This window comes from Alligator mississippiensis, chromosome 12 (genome assembly GCF_030867095.1).
Source record: "Alligator mississippiensis isolate rAllMis1 chromosome 12, rAllMis1, whole genome shotgun sequence".
In the NCBI taxonomy this organism is placed as follows: domain Eukaryota; kingdom Metazoa; phylum Chordata; order Crocodylia; family Alligatoridae; genus Alligator; species Alligator mississippiensis.
Genome location: NC_081835.1, coordinates 17,174,830 through 17,200,864, shown reverse-complemented (window position 1 = coordinate 17,200,864; position 26,035 = coordinate 17,174,830). Strand labels below are relative to the sequence as shown.

At 45.9% G+C, this 26,035-nt stretch overlaps 1 protein-coding gene across 1 annotated transcript; it reads right to left on the bottom strand.

Moving 5' to 3' along the window:
• Window positions 1-4,214: 4,214 nt before the first annotated feature.
• On the bottom strand, window positions 4,215-18,742 carry KLF15 (KLF transcription factor 15). The gene is made up of 3 exons (XM_019499650.2): window positions 18,621-18,742; window positions 13,783-14,894; window positions 4,215-6,248 (listed from the first exon to the last, which is right to left on the bottom strand). Exons 2-3 carry the CDS (start codon window positions 14,823-14,825, stop codon window positions 6,080-6,082), a joined length of 1,212 nt encoding a protein of 403 aa, XP_019355195.1. The 5' UTR covers window positions 14,826-14,894; window positions 18,621-18,742; the 3' UTR covers window positions 4,215-6,079.
• Between the last annotated feature and the right edge of the window lie 7,293 nt (window positions 18,743-26,035).

The window sequence follows — 26,035 nt, the reverse complement described above, 5'->3', positions numbered from 1 at the left end:
CCCCGCACAGCACGGGCCAAGACAAGTATTGTTGTAATGTAATTTGACTTCCACCAAAGTCAGTGAGGACCTCCCATTGGGTTGGTGGATCAGATGCTAAAGGCCAATTCGGTGAGGGGCTGAGCACCAACAGTGAGTTTCTAAGTGCCCTCAGCTCCAGTCTGAGTAAGGACCCAGCACCAATCAGGGTTGCGCTCTTCAAGGCACCCCCACCCGTGATGTCTCTGTATAACAGAACAACTGACATTTTAACACACGTAACATTTGCTGAAAGAGGAGCGGATTTAACAGGCAGAGGGAGCCAGGACCACCCCCCTCTCCCACCCCATCCCACCCAGAACAGTTTCTAAAGAAACCCCTCTGTATGGTTTTCTGTGTGCATTGGCAGATCTCTGCTATTTCTCTTGAACAGAGTGGCAGGGCGCAAGAGCTGTAGCAGCTGAGTTCCCATGTTATAGCACATCAAAGCTTACATAACAGCAAGGGGTTCTTTGTAATCATTAACCTCAGCTCCCTGCCAGTTGCTTTACACTGGAGTCACCTGCTTGTTTGGATTAAATGTACAGAGAGGCCTGTTAGCAAAGGAGAAACAGCCCAGCCTCGAGCCAGCACATGCTCTGTATGTAAGGGACTCCCGGGACATGGGGAGGAAGAAGCAGAGAGACTGCAGCATTCCTTGGTGTATAGCATTCCCCAAGGACAACGAGGGGAAAAAATGATACTGGCCAAACACTAAAATCCTTACTAGAGAGCCAGGTTTGCCACCCTTAAGTTCATGACTCATTTCATGGAAGTCAGGGGCTGATTTGCACGGATCTCCCTGCTCCACATCTGGGCCTTAGTCACTGATCAGGCAAAACTCTCAATGAATTCCACTGATGCCAGTAGAATGACACCAGCCTAAAATTGTTGTAAGCAAGCAGTGGGTCAGTCCTAATGAGTTTTGCCTGGGTAAATAATGAATACTGACTTCAGGATACCAGCAACCTAGTTTTTATTGGCACTTCTTCCCATCATGGTAATTATCAGCACAACCTGACTTCATACAGTGATACAGTTGTGGATGGTCTTGCTTTGAGCAGGGAGCTGGACTAAATGACCTTCTGAGGTCCGAACCAACCCTCATTTTCTGTGATTCTATGATCCAATCCCCATCCTTACCTTCGCTTATTTAGTAGCCTGCCCTTTTATTACTCTTTGCCTTCTATAGTTGAAACAGGAGACAAAGGTTTAAGACATCAAAGCACAAATAAGCCTTAGGAAAGTATCGTAATTGTTACGCTATAGAATAGATATAGGATTGGACAGATATTTATTCATGTTATCAAAATGTGACAGAAGTTAATGAGACATAAGCAATATATGAAAATGTCTTTTTAAGTGCCTTGTTAAGTAGTGGAGGACATATGCCCGCTCTGAAAAGCTTTGCTGAATTAGAGACATAGTAAGGAAGTCTCCAGTTATGGCCTGAATCCACTGAAGCACTTAGTAAATGTGTGTTTAACTTCAAGCCTGTTGATAGTCTTGGGCTAGGGACAGAAGTTACACATAAACTGGTTTAAGTGCTCAGAAACTGGTTTAAACCTGTAACAGAACAGAAGCTCTGTGCACATAAACCAGTTTCAAAATGGCTAAAACTGGTTTAAGATAAACCTGACCAAATGTAGTATCAGATTTAACTGATTTGGGTCAAACCAGTTTATGAAACTTCTGCACCAGACCCCTTGGTTCAAGTTAAATCACAGTCCCCCAGCATCCCAGCATGCTTTGCAGCCCTGGTTTGGGCTGTGCTGTCTGCCCCGGAGAGCAGGGCTTTCCCCACCCCTCTTCTCCCTGGCTGGAGCAGTGGGGGCTGGCTGACAAGGGAATGGCAGTGGGGAGGGTGGGCAAACCTGCCTGGGATACAGCCTGGTCTGCAGGGAGGAGGAAGGGCCAGGGAGGGGTGTTAAACACCCCTTCCCCACTCAAACTTACTGCTAGCTGCAACTGTGAACTACAAATCCCAAAGGACTCTGGAAGCTGGAAGTGGAAGTGATGATAAGCAACCCTGCAGAATCCTGCTGCTGTGATTTTGGACTGCAAATCCCAGAGATTTTGGAGGCAGCAGGAAGAGGAAGCGAACACACAGCCGATGCTGGCTTTGTACCAGAGAGCCATGCCCTAGCACCCCCCAGCTTCTGGCCTGAGCCACTGTAGGCATGTAGCTGCGTTACCTGAATCAAAGGTAAATGTCTGTTCACTTGTGCCTCAATTTAATTTGTGCAGCCTAAACTAACTTGCAAAGAATGAATTGATTCAGCCTCAGGCTTTTTGACTGTCTGGACTTAGCTCTAACTGATCTCAGTGGGATTCTTGCTTAATGTTAAATACCTGCCTAAGCCCTTTGCTGGATCCCAGCTTATAGAGGCAGTCAGTAGAAGGATGCAAATAATTCTGTGGCAAATGCAAAGCTTTGAAAAGTCCATTTGGAATTTTTCAGACTGTTCCAAATTTTGTGACAAACTGGAAAACCATGGACTGTCATTCAGAAGGAACATCATTTTCCATCCAGAACAATGGTTTTTGCTTCTGAGGAGAATTTGTAGACTGTTTACAGGTTTACATTTTCCTTTGGACAGATACCATTTGCATAAAAGTCACATACCTGTCTAAATAGGTGCATGTTTAATATGAGAAAGTGGTCATCTCATGCAAAGTAAAAGATTCTCACAGGTGACAGGGCCTGAAACAGAATTAGGAAAACCATTCATTTTTGCACTGCAGTCCTCAAAGGTATTTTTGGTAACTCCAGTTCAGCTTTAAATATCTTCTACAGCAGCAGCCTAGGAAGCAGCTTGCAATTATAGCAATAGCAGAACTCCAAATAGGATGGGGAAGGCTGAGTTTGTTAAAATAAAGTATTTGGTTTAATATGTAATGGGTAGGGAAAAGGAGCTTGTCTAGGTGAATGTTTACTATCCAAGCCCTGCACATGACCAGCAGACTAATGCTGTTAGACCTCATGTCCTTAGGACTATGATCATGCCACATTTCATGAGATAACAACGTATGGCTGTGAGTGAACCCTAGATGAGCACATCCTTGAGCTACACTGTGTGTCACACAGGGTTTTTGTAACCCCAGTCAAAACTGTGGAAAGGCTTGGGTCGCATTAGTTTTTTTGGGTGATGTAATGTGCAGTTTGGGAAAAGGATGCTTTTTAGCCCCCAGCAGTGCTCATTGCTTGGGATAGGAGTCAAAACAATATGGGAAAGAGATCTGAGTCCTGGAGCAGCTCCCACATTGATGCAGATATAATTCTAAGAGCAAATACACTAGTGGTGTCCTCTTCCAATAGTGGAAAGGCAATAGACTCAAAGCATCTTTATCTGCAGAACACAAGCACATTGTTTTTATGCTTAGCTTGGGTGGAAGAGGCAGATGTAGTTGCAAGAATGAGTTTTTTCTCAGGCTTGAGTTCTATACCTCGATACTACAACCCCCCTGTACTATTCTGCTGGGTACAAGGAATGAAGAACATGTATTAGTGTTGCAATCTGGTGTATATCCGGGAAGGGTCTTCCTACAGACTGATAATCTTACAGACTAGTCCTACAACTATTATTATTACCTCTCGTAAGGAGATTATCTGGCTCTTTTCATCTGTGGAGCTCACAAATTCAGCCTTGGAATATCTGTGTGATGTATTATGTAGATGGGGAGATTAAGTACTTTGCCTTAGTTCACATAGAGAGTAACTGAATAGAACCATGGTGTCCTAGTACTTCAAACTACCCATTAGACTCCATGTCCTAAACTCTGATCGCTCTACATTAGTTAATTCTATTTTTACCAAAAATGCAATATGGTCCAGGGCAAGCAGAGAGCATAGAAGGCACATGCCCACTTCAGTACCACAGTGGCCAGAAAACATGGCATGGGAGTTTATCAAGAACAGAATAGTGAGCAGAAACATCTTAGGACTCCCAAGAATGTCTGAGCTTTGGTCTTTGCTGAGCAGTGGTCCAATGCCTAGCACATGGCCGGAACAAGCATCATGCCTGTAATCTAGGGCATCTGTAGAGGGGAAAAGTTCCTGATACCAACTGTGGGCTAATTCCATGCTCACCTTTCACCCAGTGCCTGAGAGGTTATTTACAGGGGAAACAAAACTGCTGGAGCTAATTTCTCCTCACAAACATAACTGAAAAAAAAAATCATTAAAAAAAAGGCTATTTAAAATTTCCATTTTTCATTTTATTGTCAAAGTAAATATATTTTATGAAGAACAAAAGAAAATATACAGAATTGTAACTTATGTACATGGGCTTTATAGATATTTTTCCAATTTACACAAATTTTGATATGTTATTAAAAGATATTTTATATAGATATGCATCTATGTACAGTTTTATTTACATACATTCATAGGATGTGAGATAAACCAGTCAATAGAAGATAGTTCTTTTATATTAATTTCTAGAGGACAAAAGGAATGCATTCCTAAAATAAGGTCGTTTTAGCTCTATCTAGGTACTTACATACAGTATGCTTTCCATTACTACCTACTAATGCAAGAATTGCAGTGTTTTATTTCCCATTTTGCTGACAAAAGAGACAAAGGGATGCCATCTGTGAATGGAAAGGAAACGCAATATCCTTCCTAAAATCATATCTAATTACTGAGCTCAAAAGCGTCTTGCAATTGGCAGAGTTCAAAAGGAAAAGCAAAACAAAAAGAAAAAAGAGAAATACAAACATAATCGCTTTGCTGCTACTCTCTGATTATCCTTTAAAATTCCCTTCTTAGCCATTTAGCCAGCTACCACGTGTATTTGTTTCTCCTGGTCACCGTTCCCACCCAATCACCTGCCCCAGCTGCAGGGAGCTCTGACAGGGCTGTTAATAATAAGAGTTGTACTTAACACTTACATATCACCCTTTGGCTGAGGAGCTCAAAGTGCTTTTACAAACAGTAATCAAGCCCACAACTTCCCCTGGGTGGGATATAAGTATTATTACTCCTACCATACAGATGTGAAAACCAAGGCAAAAAGACATTCATAGCTCAAAGTTGCTGGGTTGAGCACATTTCTTTCTCATTGAAGTCTCCAGGCCCTCAAGAGGTCCACAGCTTTCCCAGAGATGGACCAACATCTTGCAGGACTGAGGTCACACAGCAAGAAAGAGGCAAAATCTGGAATAAAACCTATGAGGCCTAATACCCAGTTTCTCCTGCTCAAAGCACCAAGCAACATTCCCTCTGTTAATGAAAAGGATAGTTTTAACCAGAACCAAGGTTATGCTTTGCTTATTTAAACACATAGCCATACTCTATACTTGGCAGTACATTGACCACATAACATGAAAAGCACATGTGCCGTGTACAATTATGGGCCCTCATTCCAGAACCAGGTCTGAGCTTTGTTGTTTGGTTGAGAGTGGGGGTTCATCCTAAAAGTGCCATCAGATCCAGGATCCCAGGAGCACAAGAGCTGTTGATTGAGTTCTGATGGATCGTTGAAGGACGGTGGGCCGGAGGAATCAGGGCGACTGGACCAGGGTCACAAATTCCAATATCCTCCCCCTCCCCTCAAAAACATGCTTGGTTCAGGCAAGCAAAAAAACAAAGGTTTTGTTTTTTTTCCAAAAGGAATTTGCTGTTTCCAAACTGGACAGATAGGCCAGCTTAATGAAAACTCACAAAGAATGGCCCTGTCCACGAGCAGAGGCCTCAGGAATGCCAGAACTATAATTAACCAGCAGCAAGTAGCCCATAAATTTTCCTTGTGCAGCAGAAAACAGCTAAAAATAAAACACTGTAATTTCCAAAGGAAGAAGCAGCAAAGAAGGGCATGAGAGAAGGAAAAATAAAAATAATAATAATAGTAAAAAAAAAAACAACAACCCCCCCCCCTCCCCAAGTTCCCCCCAAAAGAGCTTTGTTCTCAAATCACGTTGGTAGGACACAGAACATTCAGACATGATGGTGTCAAGTAACAGCGAAGACCAATAAATTATCACTAGAAACATGGTGAGCAAAGTGCTGTCATTGGCTGTTCTGGGACGGATGGGCGAGAAGGAGCCAAGTGGGGACCAATCAGTTCACTGAGCGCACGGAGCGGTTGCTTCTAGGGAACCGGTGCACCTTGACATGCTTGGATAAGTGGTCGCTTCGCGCAAACTTCTTCTCGCAGATCGGACACTGATACGGTTTCACGCCCGAGTGAGAGCGTCTGTGCCGGGAGAGCTCATCTGACCGGGAGAACCTGCGAGCAGAGATTTAAAAAAGAAAGAGCCTGATTTAGACATCCATTGCCGATTTTTGAAAGTTGTCATAATACCCCAGTGGTCCCAGGCTACATGCTTAGAACTTTCTCCTGCTGAACTAGCCCATGCACCTGAGTTGAGGGGGGATCATTTGTTAGCAGAACAGGGCACCAGAGCTGTTCTCATTCCATCCAGCAGAAGGTAATAATAAAGCAATCGCTCAGTTTTATTGCAACATATTCCAATTCAAACTCATGACAATGACAGCAGACAGGCAGTAAGATGGTTATCCAAATGCCCACCTGCAAATGTGTGCACACACCATCACAGCACCATATCCAAACCCCACACAGCTTGGAATTTGGATACTTCCTACCCTTAACTATGGGAAAAAAATCCCCTGAATAGCCACTGTGAACCTCACAGGCCCCATAACATTCAGATAAACCAGCTAATCTTTTAGTTCCGATTTTGGGAGCTGAGGGGTTACCAACGTTATGCTAAAATAACCTCCTCTGGGTGGGTGCAAAAGAATTGCTATCTGACAAAGGGTAACGCTGTTTGCTGCCAAGAGAGTAACAAAGAGTGGCACAGAAAAAGAGCTCCCACGAAAGGATATCAGCTGTTTATTTACAATAAATAAATGAAGTCATGGGCATTTGCTGAATAAATGCGGGGGGGAGAACACATGGGAAAATGTGACTCTGTGGCACAACGCATCACATCACCACTTGGGTAAACACACGGTTTTTATAGAGGGAATAAAGAGCCCAGGTTCTTGGTGCACAGAGGCTTTCTGGCTCGTGGAAGGAAGTCTGTCCTGCCGGAAGACTAAGTTTCCACATGAACGTTTTCATTTGAGATGATTCTGTGGTTCCAGCTGATGGTCGCAAGCCAAGTGGTGCAGAAATCGGAGTGTTTTATCTCAGATTGGTTTGGTTCCATCTTGCTGTTATCCCACTCTCCTCTACAGAGAGAGAGCCCAGCTGCAAAATCAGCTCCAGATACAGACCCAAACTTTCCTAAAGGTCTTGGGCATTCAGAGGTGGGCGTTTCATTGGGCCTCTCTTTAGACGTTTCTTTATTGGAGCTTCCCCTTGCTTGTTTTCTTCCTATTTTTACACCTCACCCTGGCCCTGGAAACCCTATGATGAAGGTATCACCCTTGCTGCTAAGAACAAATGGATATGGTTCCTGAATGAAGGCCATTAGCATGCTCCTTAATCATTGCTTAGGGGTTAACCAGGAATATGATAAGACATCCCCTCCTCCCTGAGGTCCTGAGAACACTTACATCTAGAATACTCCTAAGCTTTGTGAGCCATGAAACGCAAAACTGCAGCCTGGAAGTGAACCCGAGCCTCTGGCATTGCCAGGAACAGCCTCTGAATCTCCAGCACTACGCTGGCCCTTGGAGGAGTTCTCTTAAAGAGCCAGGAGTTAATTGGCCTCTGAGCAATTTTTGGAGCCCTTCGACAGGGAAGGAAGAGGATGGAAACATGCACGGCTTGAAAGCTGCAGTGGACTTCCCAGGACACCACAGCGGCCAGTTGACAAACATAGGATCAGGCATGTTGGAAAAGGAATTGATCTGGTTGCCAAGGGAGGTAGACACTTTCTGAGGAGGAAGAGATATCAGTGAACCAAACTTCACGCCAGAGGCTGCTCCTTGCAGCCACTGAGGAGCAAAGCCAGAGGCTTCCCGGCTGCCTTGTCCAAGCCGCTGAATTGTTAAAAGTACTGAATAATGGAAAGAGAAAGTGGAATACAGGATGATGAAAAACTCAGAGAACTACAGAGGACTGCTCTGAAAACTGCACGAGGGAGAAGGGGGAAGGATCACATGTTGGAGATGTGTGCGTTACTTAAGCCTTGGAAGCTAATGTGAGTTAATATGATAAAAATAAACTTAGCCTCATAATGAATCCCTTAGTTAAAGAGGCAGGAATGCTGCAATGCTGTTACCCAGCAGTCCTGGAAGGATCAACTTACTGGGCACACAGAAATAAACCCCCGGCTCCCTGTGTGTTTATAAAAAACAACCCAAATGTTAGAACAGGGAAGCTGGTAGAAGTCTACAGCCAGTGGCAGGCAGCAGTTGAGTTAATGTGATGGCCTCAAAGTCTAAGAAAATGAAGCAATTCCAAATGGAAGGAGATTGCAAATGCTAAAGAGACCCCACTGATGAGTAATCAGCCCAAATTATGCAACACAGGTCTTCCAACATAAAGGCAGGCACAGTTTGGAAACCCCATCGTAACTGCAAGAGCCAGATTCACCCTTCACATACATCTACTGCCATTATTAGCTCATTCCCTGTCTCCAGCCTCAGTTGCCACCTCCATTCAGGGACCTGTTTCGAGTTATTTAAACAAAGTGCTTCTTCCTGAGTGAGACCCATGGTAGCAGGGATTGGTTACATCTTGTTGTATCTTTCATAGGTCCAACAGGTTATTTTGGAGAGCTGCTGGATGAGCTTTATGACTTCAAGTGTCCATCCTCAGAGCACGCCAACTATGAATCTAGCAAGATTTCTAATTTTCAGAGTGGATTTCCAGTCCTGGAATAGGAACAGAGCTCACTGATAATGTACGCCCATTGAATCTAGAGTTTGGGTGCAGTTCATTAGAAACATAGGCACCATCCAGGACTGTGGCATGCACTGTAGGATCAGAGAGTAATTCATATCCAGGGAGATAGGAAGGTTTATTTTAGGGTTGTCTCTCATTCATCCCTGGCTATGGGGAGGGATGAGAGTATCTCCACCTGAGGGATTTATTTGAAAGGTAAAGTTACTGTGGATTTAGGACGAGGCCCTTCAGCATTCAGTTTCCCATTCAAATTCAGAAGCAAAGCAGCCCCACAGCTGGCTGAATAGCAATGATGAGCATGACTTGAGGAAACAGAATTTAAATGCAATGTTCAAAAGTGCTATTTAAAAGATCTGCACCCTGGAATAGAAAAGAATTTGGAGACTGTCGTTATTTCAGCTGCTGAGGGTTGAACTACACTTTGGGAACATCACAGAGGGGCATGAAGGCACAGAACCAAAATGAGCAATAAGACAAAAATATCCGAGCGTCCTGAGTTCCACAGGTTGGCTGCAAGTTACCTAACAAAGTATCCCCTTTGGTCCCTTTAAATTTGTTGGCTTTTAAGGTTTGCTTTGTGCTCTGACTCTTCTTGGACTTGTATTATGAGAAAGGGAAAACACAACTGGTCTTGTCCAGCCCATTTATTTTATACACCTCTCTTTTGTATATGCAGGTCAGGGCATCACTTACTGCAACCTGGACCCAAACCTGACTGTGGCTTTGGGGAGTCACTGTAACACAAGTAACAGTGAGCAATATCAGCTCAGATCGTGTCACCTAGATCTTTACCCAGAGAAGGGTGATGGCAAGCATATCTCCCTAGGCCTCCCCCTGTGTTCTCCAGCACTGTGTGCACTTACATGGCTTGAGAAAAGCACTGCCCTGGCAGGGTGAGCTCTCTTTACACAGAATTAAATGTTTTTATATAGAGCAAAAGGGCTTACTGCAATTACAAATCATGCTCAGTGGTCTTATTCACATATTTGGGCTGTCTTAGAAAATGAGCAGGAAATTCCAGTGACCTGACTATAAAGATGTCAGTGTCTGGATCTTCTTCCTGGGAGGTCACTCCTAATTCAGACTCCTCAGCATGGTTTATGAGCCATTGAAATTGTTATTCCCAAAGCTCAGTAGGTTGCATATGTTTATACTGAAGTTGCCACATACAGTATTGAAGACTATAGGGCAATGATTCTCAACCAGGGTGTGTAACACCCTGGGGTGCATTGCGATCCTTTCAGGAGTGCTGCAGGGTGTCACACAATGTTAGCATTGATAGATGTGCAAACATGATTCACAAGATAAATCCAGAGATTTCCAATAGGAATTCAGCATGTTAAAAGCATTCTGACCTATTGTGGGCTTTCTAAGTTTTTTTGCAACAAAAGAAATTGCTCTGCTGTCAAAAGTCAAGTGAAAACTAAGAACTGGCATTTTTCAAGGGGTGCCTTGAGTCTAAATGGGTTGAGAATCACAGCTATAGGGTGAAGAAAGATCACAGGATCTTCCTGACATTGAAAGCAGGAGGGGGACATTCTGTGCTAGTGGAAGATAGGATGGCTAGAAACAAGGTATTGTCAATCTACACAACACCTGGTAGCAACATGTCACTGAGAGAAACAACATAACGGGACTGCTCAAGAAGTCTGGCTGCTCCTAGGATGATTAATAACTACAGCCTTGTAAACTGAGCCAAGTGTGTACAAGCAACTTGTTTTCATGCTTCAGGACACAGCACGGCCACTTGAAGGGAGCAAGATGGGTTGCTTGCTTTACACAATAGCACCCATGTGCATTGAGGTCAGAGATTGGCGTTAGACTTTCTGGCTTTGCCTTTCTCAGAAGGAGCAGGCATTAGCCACTGACCTCCAGGAACTGAAGCTGTAACCTGCTATGCCATGGATCAGTGAGCTGACCAGTACAAAATGATACTGGACTATTGGCAGGTTCTACACTGCTCTGGTGTACGGTGCCTAAGACTGAAAAGCACTGGCTACTCATTGCAATGAGAGGTTGGCAGGGTTCTGCATTAGCCAGTGTGGTGTGTGCCTCTTAATTTAACTGCTCTGCCTATGCAGGAAGAAGGAAAAGCTTTTACCCCCGACAGCTACGGCTCAAATTACACCAGCAACATTTTTTTTAAATGACTCCTCTTGGTGAACTCCCATTTGAAATGCATTGGTTGAAAAACAAATATCCACAGCCGGAAGAGAGAAAGCAAAGGAACCAGACTAAAACCAGCAATAGGTCAGCGCTTAAATTCATTTGGGATGATACAAAACTAGGAATGAAGTGGGACTCCAGATGTACTTCACCAAGTCATGGGAGCACACAGCGCTCGCCAAATGTCTGGAAAGGGTAAACACGTTTTCCTGATGAAAGGGGGGGCCCATGTAATTCAGAGCTTGCAGGGCTAGAGCAGAGTATGTCGCTGCAGATCTGGCTTTGATGTCTGAGAAGAACACATGGGACTTGTTGGAATGTCAGGCTTGTACTGAAGGCGTCAGCAACTGAAGGCAACAGCCCCTTTGAAAACCTGTCCCCTCCCTCCTCTGTATCGGTGATGAGCTCCAGCTGCAAGATTTTGGCCTTGGATGAGAAATGATGCAAAGTTTGGGGGGTCTCTGGAGCTGGGATTCTGCTTGGCTCACAGTTGGCCAATGCAGAAAGGAGTCTGGAAACTCTTCCAACAGCTGTTTGTGAACAGAGACAAGCCAGCTTTGTATGCAAGTTATTTCATCCTTCACTTCTACAAGGCCTCTCATCCATAAAGAGCTGTGGCTGTCGAAGGGTACAAGCATTTGGCTCTTTAAACTGCAAGATTTAAATGCATGCACCAATTTGATCAGTACTTCTCATTACATGGCCTCCCATTGTCCAGTTGGCATTTTTATACACCCCATTCACTCTGAACTTCAAGCCTTTGTAGACTGTGGACCTACAGAAGCTAAATACGCCCTTGGTGTCATTCCATGGGATGCACACTAAGAACATTTGGTCTATACTCTCTACATTTTCCTGAACATGCACTTCTGATTGGCAGGCTGAAACATGCCAGCTCTCTGCTAGCATACATCCATAAAAGATCCGCCACACAGGAAATAAGTCACAATCCAAATCATGGGATATGAACTTGCACCACTGTAATCAATGGGTATTTTGGTTATGGCTATCAAAAGAGGCAATATCAGGACCCTAACAAGTCATCTTCTGACCTTAGCTATACTGTTCAGAGCACTGTCATGGCAGGGGAGCTGAACACTATACATCAGTTTCCCACCAACATTCATTCAGATTTTTAAAGGAAGCCATGACCAGCCACATTTGCTGCCCTTTCTCACTCGTTCTCCACAAAGATTTTGTGCCATCAAGTTTTGATTATGCCATGATCCACGGAAAGCCAGTGTCAAGTTTGTTCACACCAGTGTTAGGAGGAGGCACTTTTTCAAATTGACTGGCTGCAAGCATTTACATCAAGAACTAAAGAAAAAGGATTGCATTCATTCAATCAGAGCATGGAAAAATGTCATGTGATTTATGTGACTGATGGCAGCTGAGCAACTCAGCTGGAATACCAGGTCACTTTGAATGGCCACATTTTTTTTTTTTTTTTTTTTTTTTACAAATGTCATCCGTGAGAAACACACAGGAGAAGGCTGTAATCTGTTTGTGGAATGCAGGTGAAATGACAAGGGATGAGTCTGACAAAAAGAAATTAAGTCCCGATGATCGGCTCAGACTTCTTAGCCATAGAGAAACTTTAGCATGTTTAGTTTGAGGAACAGAAGATTCAGGCTAGTTCTGACCTTTTCCCTCAAACCAATTCACCCATCCCTAATTGCCACATATCTTGCATACTTGCATTTTACTCAGATGTTTCCTGTTACTTTTTACCTATCTTCGCAACAAGCATGACCCATTTCCTAACCAGATGCTCTGCCATGTTTCTCAGTTCAGTTTAACAGAAGGGATCTTACACAGCATTTTCTTGTCATCATCCTGCACAAAGTGCATTTGCATTTAAGAAACAGGCTTGTTATTCAAGAAGCCTGGAAAACAGGTGGATGGTTTCATGGAAAAATCTGACTTTTCATCAGAAAAGCAAACACTTGGGGATTTTCATCCATCCAATAGTTTTCAAGGAAACTGACACTAGCCACAACATATGTTGGCGAATTACAAACCCAATGTTTCATTAAGGTTTGGATAGAAATGTTTTAGCCATTCCTTCTGAATATCTTTACTATAATACCTGCATTTCCTTGCGATACTTCTTGACTGTCACTAAGGCGCATTTCTAAACAAATTGGTAAAATAAGCAAAACTAGATTTAGATTTAATGGGGCACCATTCCCAGACTAGGTATTTTTTTCTGAAAAGCATAAAATTGTTCATATTTTTAAAAATTTTACTGCGGGCTTATTAACCACATATGGTAACCATGGCTCCTCAGTGATGACATATGATCTCCATTGGCTGGAAGCTACACACAAACACACACATTCATCTATAACAACTACTTTGCCTCAATGACTCATTTTGCTTTGTGTGTCCCAGTGGTACCTCTGGTTCAATTTAGTGTCTGTTGCAGATGGTATGTTGCAATAGAACCAATGACTACACCAAACAATGCCTGCAGTAATAAGACTAATCTGCCCATTATGAAATAGGATACCAATCACTGGAGCAGTTGTTGGTTTTTTATACATTTGTACAGCTAATACTAACAGGCAATGGATGCTCTGCTATTCAATTCATCAAAGTCCCTGCCTTATCTAACAGGAAGAGAAGAGCTTTCGTTCCAAAACTGACCAAACAGGTTTCCAAGAACAGCAATTGTGTATAAATCGGCTTAACTCAACACTGGTAGACCAGCAAATTACACAGAGTGAATGAGATGTTGGCAGGATGCACAGTACAATTGCATCCTGGTACTGACCTCCAGCCACAGCCCGGCCACGTGCATGCAAACGGTTTTTCGCCTGTGTGCCTTCTCAGGTGGGCTTTCAAGTGGCTGCTTTTAGTGTACATCTTGGTGCAGCCTGGGAACGAGCATTTGTGCATTTTAATGAGTTCTGCTGCAGGGTTCTTTTGAAATTTCTGACCCACGAGGATGCCCGTCTGACCCTGGATCATGCCTCCTGGCCCAAGAGGCTTTGCCGCAATGGGCACTGGTGCTATGCGGACAAATTTGGAGGGCAAGTTCAAATTGGAAGATTGAACTATCTGTGGCACAAGCGCAAAGGTCTGTCCTTGAATGTTGACTAGGAGTTGTGCAATTTTAATATTCTCTTGTGCTGGTCCTTGTGAGCTTGGGCTTGTATTTGATTCTTGTTTGATCTGTACAGGCTGAATTTGAAGCATGACAGGTATTCCACCCTCCGCAGACACTGCTCCATTTGAAACATGGCCACCTTCTGTTGGGCTGCTCAACTGTTCACTTTTACTTTCCTTTAAGCTAGCGTTGGATACCATATGGTCTTTTTGCTGTACAGAAGCAACAGAAACTTGGCTGCAAGCTCTCAAGTCCTTGGTCTCATTTTTAGGCCCTTCCTTGAACTCCAACTCCATATTTTCCTCCAGAAACTCCTCAATCTCCTCAAGTGTGGGCTGAAATGGTCCATTATCTTCCGTATCCACTGCAAATTCAGGCATCCTAAAATACTCCTCTTTCACAACTGGCTGAAGTCTCCTTTTGTCCCACCAAGAGGCAGGGGTGTTCCCCAGGGAAGCCTGGGACAATAAGTAGTCTAAAATACTATCCTGACTTTCAGCGCTAGATGTGCTGCCATAGCTAGAGCTGAGAACCTGGGAGTCAGGGCTAGAACAAGAGCAAAAGCTTGAAGAATCACTGTCATCTTCCGACAGAGGTGAGGGCAGCATCTGGTAGGACCTCCCTCCTGCCGTCATGTCCCCAAAGTATCCAACCATGGACCTTGTGGATGAAAAAGATTCATCAGCAGGAAGCAAGTGATCCACCATTCCTGGATAATCTCTTAGGGATCTTCCAACAGCATATACCACACAGGGGAAGTTCAAGTGAAAGCCTGCCTGCAGACAACAAAAACATTGAGAGTCAGAAGTCAGCTTTACTCATTCATCACCATATATTAAACCTACTAAGTTCCCTGACTCAAATGAGAGTCCCAGGCATCCAGTTTCACTGAGTACACATGTTGCTACATGCTTTGATATTGCTGCATTACCCCTAAAGGATTTTGAGTGCCTAAGCATTTTCCAAGATTGCACCATACTTTTGCAAAAGAATTCTTTCCGAAATTGTTTCACAACTCCGTCGTCTTTAGATTTACAGCTCCTTTCCAGGATACTACTGGCAAGAGGAAATATACTTATGGTCTTGCACTGAACAATGAAAACTACAGCCAAAGAAAGGAGTGAGGGGGAAAAAAAAAGTGTTAGAATTTTTACCACCAAAAAACAAATAAAAATGAAGTTTATTACTCCTGGCCCATAAAACTACTGAGATCCTTGCCTTATCTTGTAGCTTTCCACTGACTTTATTTTTAACTTTCTCGGTTGTACAAATATAGGCTAATCAGCGTAATGCAAGGATCAATCTGCCAGGAGCCAAAAATATTTGCTGTGCTTCAGCATTTACTGGGAGGATTTTCCCTTCCATATGTAATGAATCAGTTTGTCAACGTGCATCACCTGCGCTGCCCTTAATAAGGCTGGCACCACACTGAGCTAATTACCCTGGACTGGCAAGCCAGCTGGTTACTGGTTTCACCCCATCACTCTGCATTGCTTATCACTTGGGTATGGACGCAGCCCTGAGATGATCCAAATGTTATGCCAGCTTCTAAACTGGGAAGACCTGTATTGGGAACAAGCTCTCACTTAGGATTTCAACTCCTTGTGACCTGCAGCCAGCGACTGTGTTGTGTTTGAATGTCTGACCCTGCAAGTCCTTACTCCTGTGGGTAGTCACCCTGAAATCGGATGAATAAGGGACTGCACAGTGAAACTTTTATCTTGCAGTCACCCTTCCGGCAAAATTCCCACTGACGGCAATGCAAATCCTGCAGTTCTCAATTTGGGCATAGCAAACTCACTGGGAGGGTTGAGAATTTTTTTTTTCCTTGAGCTAACAGCTGTATGAGGCAGCCTATAAAGAGCTGAAATGAAGACAGGCAGACTTAGCCAAACACTGGCTCTCAGTCCTTTGCTCTGCTCAAGGTGACTGATTGAAAACAGAGCTGTATATGTACATAATAAAACAACCCTTTCTGTGGAAGGTATGCGGATTGCAGAGATAGAAGTCATTTGATCTGCCTATGAGGCTTTGTGTGTGTGTGTGAATTAGCAGGCATGTGACCTAGTGTGAAGGAAATGCCAGTCAGGCTTCTTGCACTCTGTCATTTTCCACGGGCTCGTTGCAACGCTTTAGACATTTTTCCATGAATAGTCAATAGCGGCTAGTTTGGAGGAAGCTAGGAAACGGTTATCATGATTATCCCAGAGGATCTCTGCTGGCTGAACGGCAAATTGCCTCTGTCTCTATCTTTGAGAAGGAAATAAAAAGGAAATCTAGGCACTCCATCTGTACCTAACACAGCAAGAGCTGTTTTACACAACAACCCTCACATGCTCCGTCAGCAGCAGGCTATTAGCATTCTGCAGGAAGCAGAGTAAAAATACATTTCTTAAAGACACAGCTTCCTCATTGATGCGTGGAGGTCGGAAGGCAGGGGCAGTTCAAGAGAAAGAGACCAAAAAGCTCAATTGCAGATTTCCTGGTTTGCAAGCCCCGTCAGTCATCTGTTTCTCTGAACCGATAATGAAACACTCGCATGTGCTGATTATGAGGAAGTTCAGAGAGAGGTGAGTGCCCAAGTTCTGCGACCTTAGTCTAATCATCCCTGACGGGGAAAGTCACTGTCAGCATACCTGCAATACGGCTAAGAGAGTACAGGTGAAATCCTGACTTTGAGGCAAGCCCACTGTTACCCCAAGCAGAAGTCCTGGAGCTGAGCCACCCTGCATTTCGACCAGCGAAGCAGAGACTGAAGCTGACTTTCACTGGCTCCCAGTGAAGAGTCACATAGCATCGTGTTTATGTCTTGCTTGCACCAAAGGCAGCGACCGCTACAATTTAAAGTTGGGCAGAAAGGAGGAATTAGCCCCTGTGGCATTTTGCTCCAACTACCACCTCCAAGTGATCTTGTAATGACCAATCGTGTTGCACGCAAAAGGGAGCTGGGGAGTGTGTGTGTGTGTGTGTGCGCGCACATGTGTGTGCGCGCGTTTGTGCATGCACGCATGCATGTGTGTGTGCATGATGACACATGGCATTTCTGCTAAGAGAGTTGGGGGAGGCTGTTCATGTGTCTGTAAGTAAAAGACAGAAATGGAAAGTGCAAACAGCACAGAAACAGAAAGTCCTTTGTGAAATGTTTTAAATGTCCATTCAATCAGGAAGCTATTCTTACTCCCGCGGAAATAAATGGCAAAATTACCCTTGAATTTATTGGGAATAAACCTGAGCCCTCAGACAGGACCGAATGGGGGAGAAAAAGTAAAACAAGGAGGAGTAAACAACGCTTTTTAGTCAGAGACCAGCTACTCCTCTTGTTTTTCCAATCCTGCTGGACATTAATCAGTGCCCACTTAGCATAAACATGTGACCACTTAGGCACCAAGCGAACCTTGCTTGCTGAGCTCTTTAAATTCTGGCCTTGATCTTGCTTTCCTTACACTCCCACTGAAGTCAAGGGATTTCTAGGTATGCGAGGAATGCAGGATCAGGCCTTGATTCTGTTATACTGGAGGCCACTGTAATGACCAAAAGCCTCCCCCGCGTTTGGGCTGGAGGTACGGCCCAAGAAACAGGCATTAACTGGACTAATAAAAAATAATATTTCTATCTGACAGTCATACAAAGCATTCCCAAAGGGGTCAGGAAGATGTGACCAGGGAGAGCAGTGGGATGCAGCCGTCTCTGGGGCGAAACAAAGCAACTGCTTTAACAGCGCCCGGCTCCAACTCTCAGAAGAGCCCTCCGTGTTGTTTTCTCCCCGCCACATTGTTCTGCTTAGCAGCTGCCTGTCCGGGCGCGAGCTAATAAAAGGCTGGAATGCACATATGCCTCTAAACGCCTGCATTTCCGAGTTGCATTTCAAAGGCTTCAAAACCCCCAAGGAGCTTGCTGGAAAGCCATGCCAACATTTGGCAGCTTGGCCTTCTCCTGGGACCGACAACGCTGCCCCGGGGACCGCGGACCACCTCCATTTGGGGGGATTGCCCCCATTCGGGCTGGGCTGGCAACTCTTTTCCACTTGGTTTTTCAAGATAGGAGAGCGCGGCAAAACGCGCGCCTCCTGTTCCCCTGCCTCGGGGGCCTGAAGGTGGGCTGGCACCCGCTCCTGGGGCGGCCGCACAAGGGCCCTGCATGTGGAAGCGCTGCGGAGCCGCTCGGCAGCCGTCGCCTCGCACCTGCGCTGGGCCGGGGGCCGGGGGAGGACTCGCCGGCGCGGCGCGGCGCGGAGAGGCGCGGGGAGGCACCCATGCAGCAGCGCCTGGTGCAGGGAAGCGGACCCGCGTGTCCCTGCTCGGCTCGGGGAAGCTGCCGCTTCTTGCAGCAGCCTCTGCTCCAGGAGGAAACGCTGCGTTTCCAGGCGCGGGAGGGAAGGGAAGGAAGGGACGGGGAGGGACGGCACGGGATGACCGGCAGTAACCCTGCGGCTCTGCTGTCAACACGATGCCCGCCCGCCCGCCCGCAGCGCAGCGCAGCGCACCCCCCCCCCCCCCGCGTACCTGCGCCGTGCGGGCGGAGGGAGCAGCGATGTGCCGTGCCGGGCCGGGCCGTGCCGGGCCGGGCCGGGCCGGCGGGTGGCGGTGCGCGGGCGGCGGCGGAGCTGCTGATGTGTCCTTTCGCCCCGCGAGCGGAGTGCGAGTACTCGGGCCCGTCACATGACCGCCGGGGGGAGGCTCGCAAGAGGCTCGACCCAAATCCCTCCCCCGATTGGCCCGGGACGCGCGAAGGGGCCGCCCCGGCCTTCGTCGTCAATGCAAGGAGCAGCCGGCGGCCTCCCTCCCTCCCCGCGCGGCCTCCCCGCTCCCCGGCCCGGCCGCCAAGCCGAGCAGCGCGGGCAGGACTGCTTGGCTCTCTCCCTGCTCGCTCTCCCCGGCCGTGACAGCCAGCATCGTGTGCAGGAGAGGCAGGGGAGCTGGGAAGCAAGGCAGGAAGGAAGGCAGGCAGGCAGCAGGAGGAATTTGCCTCTGACCATGGATTCGTTTTCTTTTTTTTTCCTTTCCCCCCTTCCCGTGGGTGCTGCTGTGAGCTCTGCAAAGCTGGAAGACACAGGAAGACGCGTGTTAGTCGTGGGAGTGGACGCATGAAGACACATGTCAGTCTTGGAACTGGATGCATGAAGACACATCAGCCTTGGGAGTGGACACATAAAGACATATCAGTCATGGAAGTGGACGCATGAAGACATGTCAGTCTTGGAAGTGCACACATGAAGATGCATGTCAGGCTTGGGAGTGCACACATGAAGACGCATGTCAGTCGTGGAAGTGGACGCATGAAGACACATGTCAGTCTTGGGAAAGCACACATGAAGACACATGTGAGTTGTGGGAGTGGACGCGTGAAGATACATGTCAGTCTTGGGAGAGCACACATGAAGACACGTCAGTCGTGGGAGTGGACACATAAAGACACGTGTCAGTCTTGGGAGAGCACACATGAAGACACGTCAGTCGTGGGAGTGGACACATAAAGACATGTCAGTCGTGGAAGTGGACGCATGAAGACACATGTTAGGCTTGGGAGTGGACACATGAAGACATGTCAGTCGTGGGAGTGGACGCATAAAGACATGTCAGTCGTGGGAGTGGACACATGAAGACACGTGCCAGTTTTGGGCATGGATGTGAATCCACAGATGACAGAACAAGGAGCAACCAGCCGAAGTTGCAGCAAGGGAAGTTTAGGTTAGATATTAGGAAGAATTTTCTTACTGGGAGGGTAGTAAAACACTGGAGCAGGTTACCCAGAGAGGTGGTGGAAGCTCCATCCTTGGAAGTTTTCAAGACCCAGCTAGACAAAGCTTTGGCTGAGATGATCTAGCTGGGGATGGTCCTGCTTTGAGCAGGGGGTTGGATGTGACCTCCTGATGTCCCTTCCAACCCTCATTTTCTATGATTCCCTTTCCTCAAGTGGCTTCTCCTGGACTCTCTTGTGATGCTGCTTTTCTTTTAGGCCGGAGGAAGAAAACACCCACCCGATTCTGGGGTCTGAAGCCAGATGTCAGCCTGTTATGACTCTGGGCGTTTGGATGCCTAAGGAGAAAGGGGCCAGGTCAAAACTAAGCACGCTGCAGTGCTGGCTCCCACTGTTATGGAGCTGTGCTATCATAGGACCTAGTCATGGTCTGGGATTAATTATTTGTACTAAGTAGCATTTAGTATTGAAATCCAGCTGTGTTAGGCCCAGAGCGAACCCAGCATGAGGCAGCCCCTCCTCTTTGAGCTTAGGTTTCTGATCTTCCTCTTTGAGCTTACGTTCCTGATAAGAATAGGAGAAAAAGGAAGATACATTATCCCCATTTTACAGAAGGGGAAAGCACAGGCAGGTGAGGTGACTTGCTCAGGGTTAAGTAGAAAGTATGTGGCAGAACCAAGATTTAGTGCAAATCTCCTGAGTTCTAGCTCAGGGCTTTGATTTACACAATCATCCTTCCTCTCAATTATCTGGAGTGACAGCTGTATGCTCAGCACTGCAATGAGCCCAAAATACAGACGCCCCCACCCCTGAAGGGGTGACAGCTTAAACAAGACATAACAGACACCAAGTATTGATGTCCATCTTGCCGGGGTCATCTGACCCCAGTGGTCTTTCCTGCCCAAGTGCAGGGGGGTGGACCCAGTGATCTGTAAGGTCCCTTCCAGCCCCTAACAAATATGAAACTATGAAGTACACAGAATACACTGACACACTCAGAGGAGGAAATTGCTGTTGCTGACTCACTTCAGGGGAGCATCACAGGAGGAAGGTTTGGTAGCACAGGGCAGGTGGGCTGCTGCTGTCTAGCAGGCATTATATTTTATATGTAAGCATTGGATAGAAAAAGATAGGAAGCAACTGTAGAAGCAAGGCTGGGACATGGAGGTTTGAGGTGCTGAAGCTGTCAAGGGGAACAAAGATGGCAAGGGATGATATGAGAGATGGAGCTACCCCCGACCCTAGAAAAGGAGGACAAGAAAACTATAGCTGGGGTAAAAAACTGGGTAAGAAGGGGGAGGGATGGAGGATAGCCAAAGAAAAGATTTAGAAGACCTTAAAGGCAAAAAATATATTGTTTAACAACGTTTCTATTTGCTTTTCCTTAGATTTGGCTGGATTTAGCTGTCTGCATTTCTCCAGATTTGACTGTGATGCTGCAGTGATCTCTTCCATTACCTGTTTACAACCAGTGTCATTTTCCAGCTGTCCTGCAAACATACAGTAGTGTTACACCTCTCAACACTCACACATATGTGCATAAAAGAAACCTGCTTTCATTGATATGCATCCACGTGCACACACATATGCATATTGACAGAAACACACTGGCCATATATACACATATTCAAATGAATATTACATAATATATACGCATGCCATATAACTTAGATTTTTCTGAAACCATCAAGGGACAAATTCGCTGCTAACAAGAAACAAGCCACCTCCAGAAAGTTACACCAGCAAAGAAACTGGTTTTAAACTTTTGTAGCTCCCCTCTTTGTTATTTACTTTAAAAACTGAAGTCAGTTCCTTGAGAGTGGATGGAGTTTTCTCCCATGAAAAAAGTTGGGGCATAGGGCTTTATACACTGCTGAAATCCTGTGTTAAGGGTTTGGGGCTGAATGGGACTTAAGCAGTCTTTATACAGCCCTGCTGTGTAGGTGTGACATTCACACAGTGCGATTCCTAGTTGAGGAGCAACCAAAATAAGTATTCTTTATGCTGCCTTAATTCAAACATGATTGACTCAGCCATAGAAAGGGAGGTTTTGCTCAGCCTTGTCTTTCATGTGCTTTAGATTTTAACTGTATATCAGTCCTGCTAATTATCATAATCTTTCTCCAAGTACTTCCTAACAAGGTGAATTTGATCCCTGTGCAGAGGGCCAGCTTTCAGCCTTGCTCAGACAATGACTAGCACTGGCCTTTTGCTCTGTTTTTCAGACTTGTTTGTTTTATTAGGACTCAAACCTTCATTCCTGTTTCAGTATGACTCCTTTGGAAGCCAATGAGAAGTGCCTGAATAGCAACAGCAGAATGGGGCCTTTACGTTTGTCTTGAATACACGAACCCAAAGCTAGTAGGCACCATGCCAAGTTCAAAATGAATTTGACATAAAAGCCGACCCTGGGAGTGTGCAAGGCCTGGGACGTATCAGTCTGTTCAGGGCCTGTGCAGGGTTGTGGGGGTGGTGAGCGGTCAGAGCGCAAAGCCAGCGGCGCACAGCAGCCACGTGGAGTGGTGGCACCCTTGGCAGGGCCTGTACAGCACTCTCCACGGGGCCCCCAAAATGCAGAGCCCAGGGTGGTCACCTCAATTTGCTCCCCCCCACCAAGGGATGGCTCTGTTTCACATGTCATTTTAGCCGGATGGTAGAAATCTATACAGGGTAACGCTCGTTAGCATTCTGGAAATGTCAGACTACTGTCAAGTTACATGCAGTGGAAGTAAAAGGACTGGTGTGACACTTCTGTATTCACCCAGTATCTATCTACTTATAGCACAAGAAGGGTCAGGCAGGTTTTCCTCAATAGGCCCAAAGCCCGACAAGGGAACAGTTTGAAAACAGGACAAATTCACTACCCGTGCACCAGGGATATAGTCTTGGATGAGACTTAGTCTTGCCACAACTGGAAAGATTCTTGATTTTGTCATTTTCTGATACTTTTTTTGTGTGTGTGTAGATGTTGTTTGGTAAATTCACTCTCTTTTCTTCCCAGGACAATCAAATACTTGGTGATAAGTATGTTGCAAGGGCCTAACTACACTGACATACCATGATAGGATCACGTGTTCTAAAAATGTGGACAACGTTTTCCGAGTGCAAAGTTATCCTAGATCTGGTTGATGTCACTGTTGAGGTGTTCACGCCACGACTCCCATTGCATGGGGAACCCTAGTGCATCAAGCCTTCAGAAGTTGCCTCTGGCTTGGGGCCTCCAGGCACACTCTTGAGGGGAAATCCTTTCTCCAGCACTTGTGGTCCAAGGTCCTGAAACCTCAGCCCATATCTGACCCCCTCAAACCCCACCTGACTTAGAAGGACCCTGTTCCTGAAGTCACCACTAAGGCTGTGAGCTCTCTTGTTTCCCCTTAGCTCTTCAAGGACACATGATAGCAAAAGCAGAAGTGACACATCTACAGGTTGTAGCATGCTCAGTGCTGGGGTGGCGAAGTCACCTTTCCTGGCTACCGCCTGGGCTCCACTTTGTTGCCTCCTTTGGCCCGTCAGGGTCTCCACGCTGTTATGTTGCCTGCCTAGAGGGCAAAGGGGCTTTTGAGTGATGGGCCCTTGTCTTGGCTGAGCTCCCCCCCTGCCCCCTGGCCTTGCCCCACCTTACTCTGGCTGAGCCCCTCTGTCCCAGGACTGCAAGCTCCCTGGCCCCAGCTTTGGCCCTCACAGGCTCTGGGCTTCATGGCCCCAGGCCTCACCTTCACAAGCTCTGGGCTTGCACCTCAGTCTTTGCCATCTTCTATCTCTGCCTCTGTTAGCCTTTCTGCCAGGTGTGGCATACTGGACCCAGGCACCCCCAGGTCACAGCCTGGGATGGGCACTACACTGAGGGCCCCTGCCATGCCTCATGGCCTCCAATCCACCACTTTCAGCTGCACCTGATCCTCCGATTCAAATGAAAACCAAAAACATGAGTGTTCACTCCAAAACAAAGGGCTCACCTCCTGGGGTTCATCTTGCCCTGCAGAAGCCCTACCCCAAAAGCCTGAGGCACATAACCACCTGTCCGGGATGCAGGGTTCCTTTCACCTCCCCTTCAGCTCAGAGTCCTTCCTCTGGGCTGCCCGGCCTGACCCAGCTCCTTCCTGGACCTCAGCCTCCTGCAGCTCCTTTGGCCAGACTTTCCCCCACTGGCTCAGGCCTTGTGCTTCTAAGTTTCTTCCTGGGTCGCTTGACCCTCCATTTCCACCTCCAGCTTGTAAGTCACTGCTCGCACCTGGGATGGGCAGCTATTTTATTCCAGGGCTCTTCGCCCACAGTAGCCTGTCCCAGGGGCTGGGGAAGGCCAATTACCCTTGGGCTCCCTCTTCCCTTTAATACTGGGGTAGGGGCCCTGTTACAAGGCTTTGCCCAGGGGCTCAGAAACACTGTGGCACTAATAGAGCCTGCATCCTCCAGGCAGACTCCCCCCAAAGGTGATGCAAGCACCTACTCTGGACTATTTCAAAAAATGTCTAGATATCGTTCTTGCTGGGATCACTTGATCCCAGCTGACTTTCCTGCCTATGCCAGGGGTGCAGGACTCGATGATCTCATGAGGTCCCTTCCAGCCCCTAATGTCTATGAAATCTATTAATCCTTTTCCCTATTTCCCTGCCTACACTTTGACACAAATCTGAAGCATTCTTGCATTAGGTAAGGTCCACGGTGGTGGGCCATGGTTCTTTAATGCTGCTCATGACTCATCTTCCAAACACAGACTTTTCATCCCAGCTCACTTCCTGTGACCTTATTTGGTCCTTCACTTGAAACAGAGCTCTTTTTTCCCACTACAAAAGCATGTTTGTCCCTTCCCTTCTTTTGCCCAGTGCTTCCAGCATGTCTCCAAGGGACTTCTCCCTTTGTTTCCACTCTGAGTCTTTTTTAAACCTTTCTTTTGTCACGCCTGTCCCTTTATCTTGCTTGGGGAATTTCCACTCCATCCTGCTGCAATGAACATTGGTCAAACTGGTTTCCCAACTCAGGCAACCTCTTTAGTATATGGGTTATCCATTGAAACACAGTTGTTAAAGTCGCATACTTTCCATTGGTAGACAAGGTTCTTTGGGTAAATCTGGTATCTTTTATTAGACTAATGAAAATAGTTGGAAAAATTGTTCTTTGCAAGCTTTCGGATACAGGGTGGTTTGTACCCATAAGCTTGCAAAGAACAATTTTTCCAACTATTTTCATTAGTCTAATAAAAGATACCAGATTTACCCAAAGAACCTTGTCTGCCTATGTCCTTAGACCAGCCCATACTTTGCATTGGCACTTCTCTAGTGGCACTTCACTTTGCCATAGAAACATTTCAGGAAACAGAGTTTCGTTCTTACAATTGCATTATGTCAACCAGAATTTGCATCATACATAGGCTCGCCAAATCAGCATGTGACATATCACAGAAAGATAAGAATTAAAGATGGGAAAGACCTGGAAGATTACCTCCTTCATTCCTGAATTTCAGGATTTTTCTTAAGTAGTGTAAGAGCAAAGTTGTAGCTGTGATGGTTCCGAAATTATGCAAGAGTCAAGGATTTCTTAGAGTGAGCTCTTTTATTGGACCAACTATGAAGTTGGGATAAAGTTAGACAAGTTTTCAAATGCAAGACATTCCTCCTGATCAGACCCGAGGAAGAATGCCTTCTATTTGAAAGCTTGTCTAACTTTATCCCAACTATAATTGCTCCAATAAAAGATATCACCCTAAGAAATCTTTGCCTCTTGTAGGATTTTTCCTGTACTTGGAACTTTTTAACCTGCTGAACTGAGTAATTTCCTTGATTCTTTTAAAGGTTGTGAATATTTCTACCATATTCCTAAGCCCAACCATTTGCACTGGCAGTATAGCAAAGCTTTAATAAGCCACTGAAACAAATGGCTGCTCAGTGAAACAAAGTTTTCTCACACTGGGTCATTTCTATTTATGGTGGAACCATCTGGTGAGGTAAAGTTCAGCTTTTTATTTCAGGTTATTTTAAAAATTTCCAAAGTAATATTCTGCCAATGGTCTCCCCAGCTGAGATCCTGTGGCCCATATTTCTCAGCATAGTGACACACATTTGTAATCTTGGAGGCTCCACACAGGAGGGAAAAATAACAGGAAGTCTGTCAATCCCTCCAGCACACAGCAGTGGTGTTGTGATCACATCAATTTACAGTCCTTGAACATTAGGAGATAAGAGCTGCAAGTCCACTTGATGCTACAGAAATATTGACTTAAGTG